The sequence below is a fragment of the Triplophysa dalaica genome, chromosome 1, assembly GCF_015846415.1.
Source record: "Triplophysa dalaica isolate WHDGS20190420 chromosome 1, ASM1584641v1, whole genome shotgun sequence".
Classification (NCBI taxonomy): domain Eukaryota; kingdom Metazoa; phylum Chordata; class Actinopteri; order Cypriniformes; family Nemacheilidae; genus Triplophysa; species Triplophysa dalaica.
The window spans coordinates 34606146-34608702 of record NC_079542.1 but is presented as its reverse complement, the minus strand read 5'-3'; the positions used below and the strand labels follow the sequence as shown (position 1 = coordinate 34608702).

At 34.3% G+C, this 2557-nt stretch overlaps 1 protein-coding gene across 1 annotated transcript; it reads left to right on the top strand.

Annotated features, from left to right (window-relative positions):
- The first annotated feature begins 757 nt into the window (after positions 1–757).
- On the top strand, positions 758–2293 carry LOC130414623 (fucolectin-4-like). The gene is made up of 3 exons (XM_056740671.1): positions 758–1010; positions 1105–1241; positions 2231–2293. Exons 1-3 carry the CDS (start codon positions 859–861, stop codon positions 2242–2244), a joined length of 303 nt encoding a protein of 100 aa, XP_056596649.1. The 5' UTR covers positions 758–858; the 3' UTR covers positions 2245–2293.
- Positions 2294–2557: the final 264 nt, after the last annotated feature.

Here is a 2557-nt window from a genome sequence, read left to right as displayed (position 1 = left end):
CTCAATTTTAACCCTCATAACCAAAAAGAAACTCAATTCTCCTCTCTTCCGTTGTCTCTACTCATATTCATTTTGTTCAGTAGGTGACATGGACAGACTTATTCATCTGATTTTACTTTCTGGTAAGTATATCTCACATCATCTCATAGAACACACAAACATCTCAACATTAAACATGCTTTCAGTAATTCTTCATTCAAATCTTTAACAATAGTTAAGTAATAATTAAAGACCTAACAGCTTAATTGAATTAATTTCTTATTTTTTTAACAGGTCTTGTTTCCATTCAGGCAAACTTGGGCACTTCCGAAGGTAAGACATCTTTCCATACGTCACACAGAAATGCAGAATAATGCGAAGTTGTGATCTTCACTTTGAACATTTTAAAATGTTTTTTTTTTTTAAGTTCCTGGTTGGATTACAGTTTAACTCTGATTTAAGTTTCTGATTGTTCTCTAAAGGTTAATTATTGTGAAGGTTGTTTTGACATTAGTAGTGAATCTCTCAGTTGTATTTCAATGTAGACGTGCACTTTCAGAAATAGTAAACATTGGGTTTGAGGTCAATGTAAAGACAATGTTAAATTGAAATAAAATATAGATTACTATATGTTCAATTATCAAACTACAAACTCAACGTAAAGGTTGAAGAGATTGAAATCATTATTTGTAGATTATCACAGGGATCTTTAAATCTTCAGATATTACTGATCTACTGTCTTTTAATGTTAATTTAGAAAATGTAGCACTTAAAGGAACAGTTACACAGTCCTCCACATATCTGAACACCTGGGTAGCTTAACGTGCCATAGATGGTTTAATAGATAAAGACACATTCTGCTCCATTACATCATATGATATGAACTCATGGTGGAGTTTGGATCTTCTGGATGAATATGAGATTGGCACAGTGATCCTCACTAACAGAGGAGACGGTTGGGCTGAACAAACTAATGGAGCAGAGATTCGTATTGGAAACTCACTGGAAAACAATGGAAACAACAATCCCATGTAAAGTTATTCATGAAATCACTTGAACACTTTTCATTGATTGATTTCTTTGAACAGGGGCATTGATTCTCAGTTTTCTGATTTATCTCTCTAGATGTGTTGTTATTCCTTATCTTAAAATCGGCACATCGATTATTTTCTCATGTAATGGGATGGTTGGACGTTATGTGAATGTGGTCATGCCTACAGTTCAGCATCTCTCTCTGTGTGAGGTGGAGGTCTATGGAACAGGTAATAAGATAATGAACTCTATACTGGTAACCAGCTCTGGATAAATTCATTAGTGTAACAATTTTTTTTTTACTGTTTCTTTGAGGTATCCAAAATTATTCAGTATTCAAAAAAATTCCCATAAGCCTTTGTGGCATGAACTGTTTTCTGGTTATTGTACAATTTCAATCAATAAACCAAAAGAGTGATTCTGCTGAATTTTGTCACACATTTCAGAAGTTTATTAAAATGCATTGATTCATATCAATGATGTTGAGTAGCAGTTCAGGTCAGTGTTGTTATGAGCGCTCTTACACACTATTGTTACTGTTACTTGTATTTAGACCTTGTAGTGTATTTTGGGGAAAACTATGTGTTTAACCACAGTAAAATGAATAATGAATGGTGATTAACCATACCTATTTTTACACACTTTAGCTGAGGCAATTGACCTAATAATAACGACAAGCTAAATACACTCGTCCAGCGATTGATCAGCAGATTGTATATCGACTCTAAGAAATATGAATTTCCTGGCCTTGGAAACATAACACTCTTACAGTAGTTCAGTACCCATTCAGAAATTATAGTGAAATCAAGCAGTTTAAGTGACGTTAATATGTGATGAGTAAACACAGAAACAATTTGAGCGTGGAGACAAATGTGGGTTTATTGACCACACTAAAGGGAAAACAAACAAACTAACTAAGAAATAACAAACTCTAACAAACAAACATGAAACTTAAAAGCAGTAAAGAAATGGAAGACATGGACAATGCAAAGATTGACAGTATAGACCTCAAGGGGTAAAAATGTCATCTGAAGTGAAATATATGTTTGAGAGTAACATTTAATTAAAAAAGGGAAAGGTAGGAAGGAATACAATCAATATGGTGGCATGTTGGCTCCATGAATCTCAGCATTGAATCTTTTCATACGGGGGTTAAAGAGATTCTTGGTTATTAGATGACCACAGATGTGATGATCAACTGTGTGAATTTTCTTTTCAGAGAAATGGCATTGAAAGGAACGGCTACACTCTCATCTACCTACTACACCAATGTAGCTGCAAACGCCATAGATGGTGTAAGATATGGATCTGATTTTCCATCCTGCTCCGTTACATCATGTCAACGTAACCTGTGGTGGAATTTGGATCTTCTGAATGAATACAACATCAGTACAGTGATCATCACTAACAGACGAGATGCTAGAGCTGATCAAACTAATGGAGCAGAGATTCGTATTGGAAACTCACTGGAAACAATGGAAACAATAATCCCATGTAAAGTTATTCATGAAATCATTGGAACATTTTTCATGATTGATTGATTGAC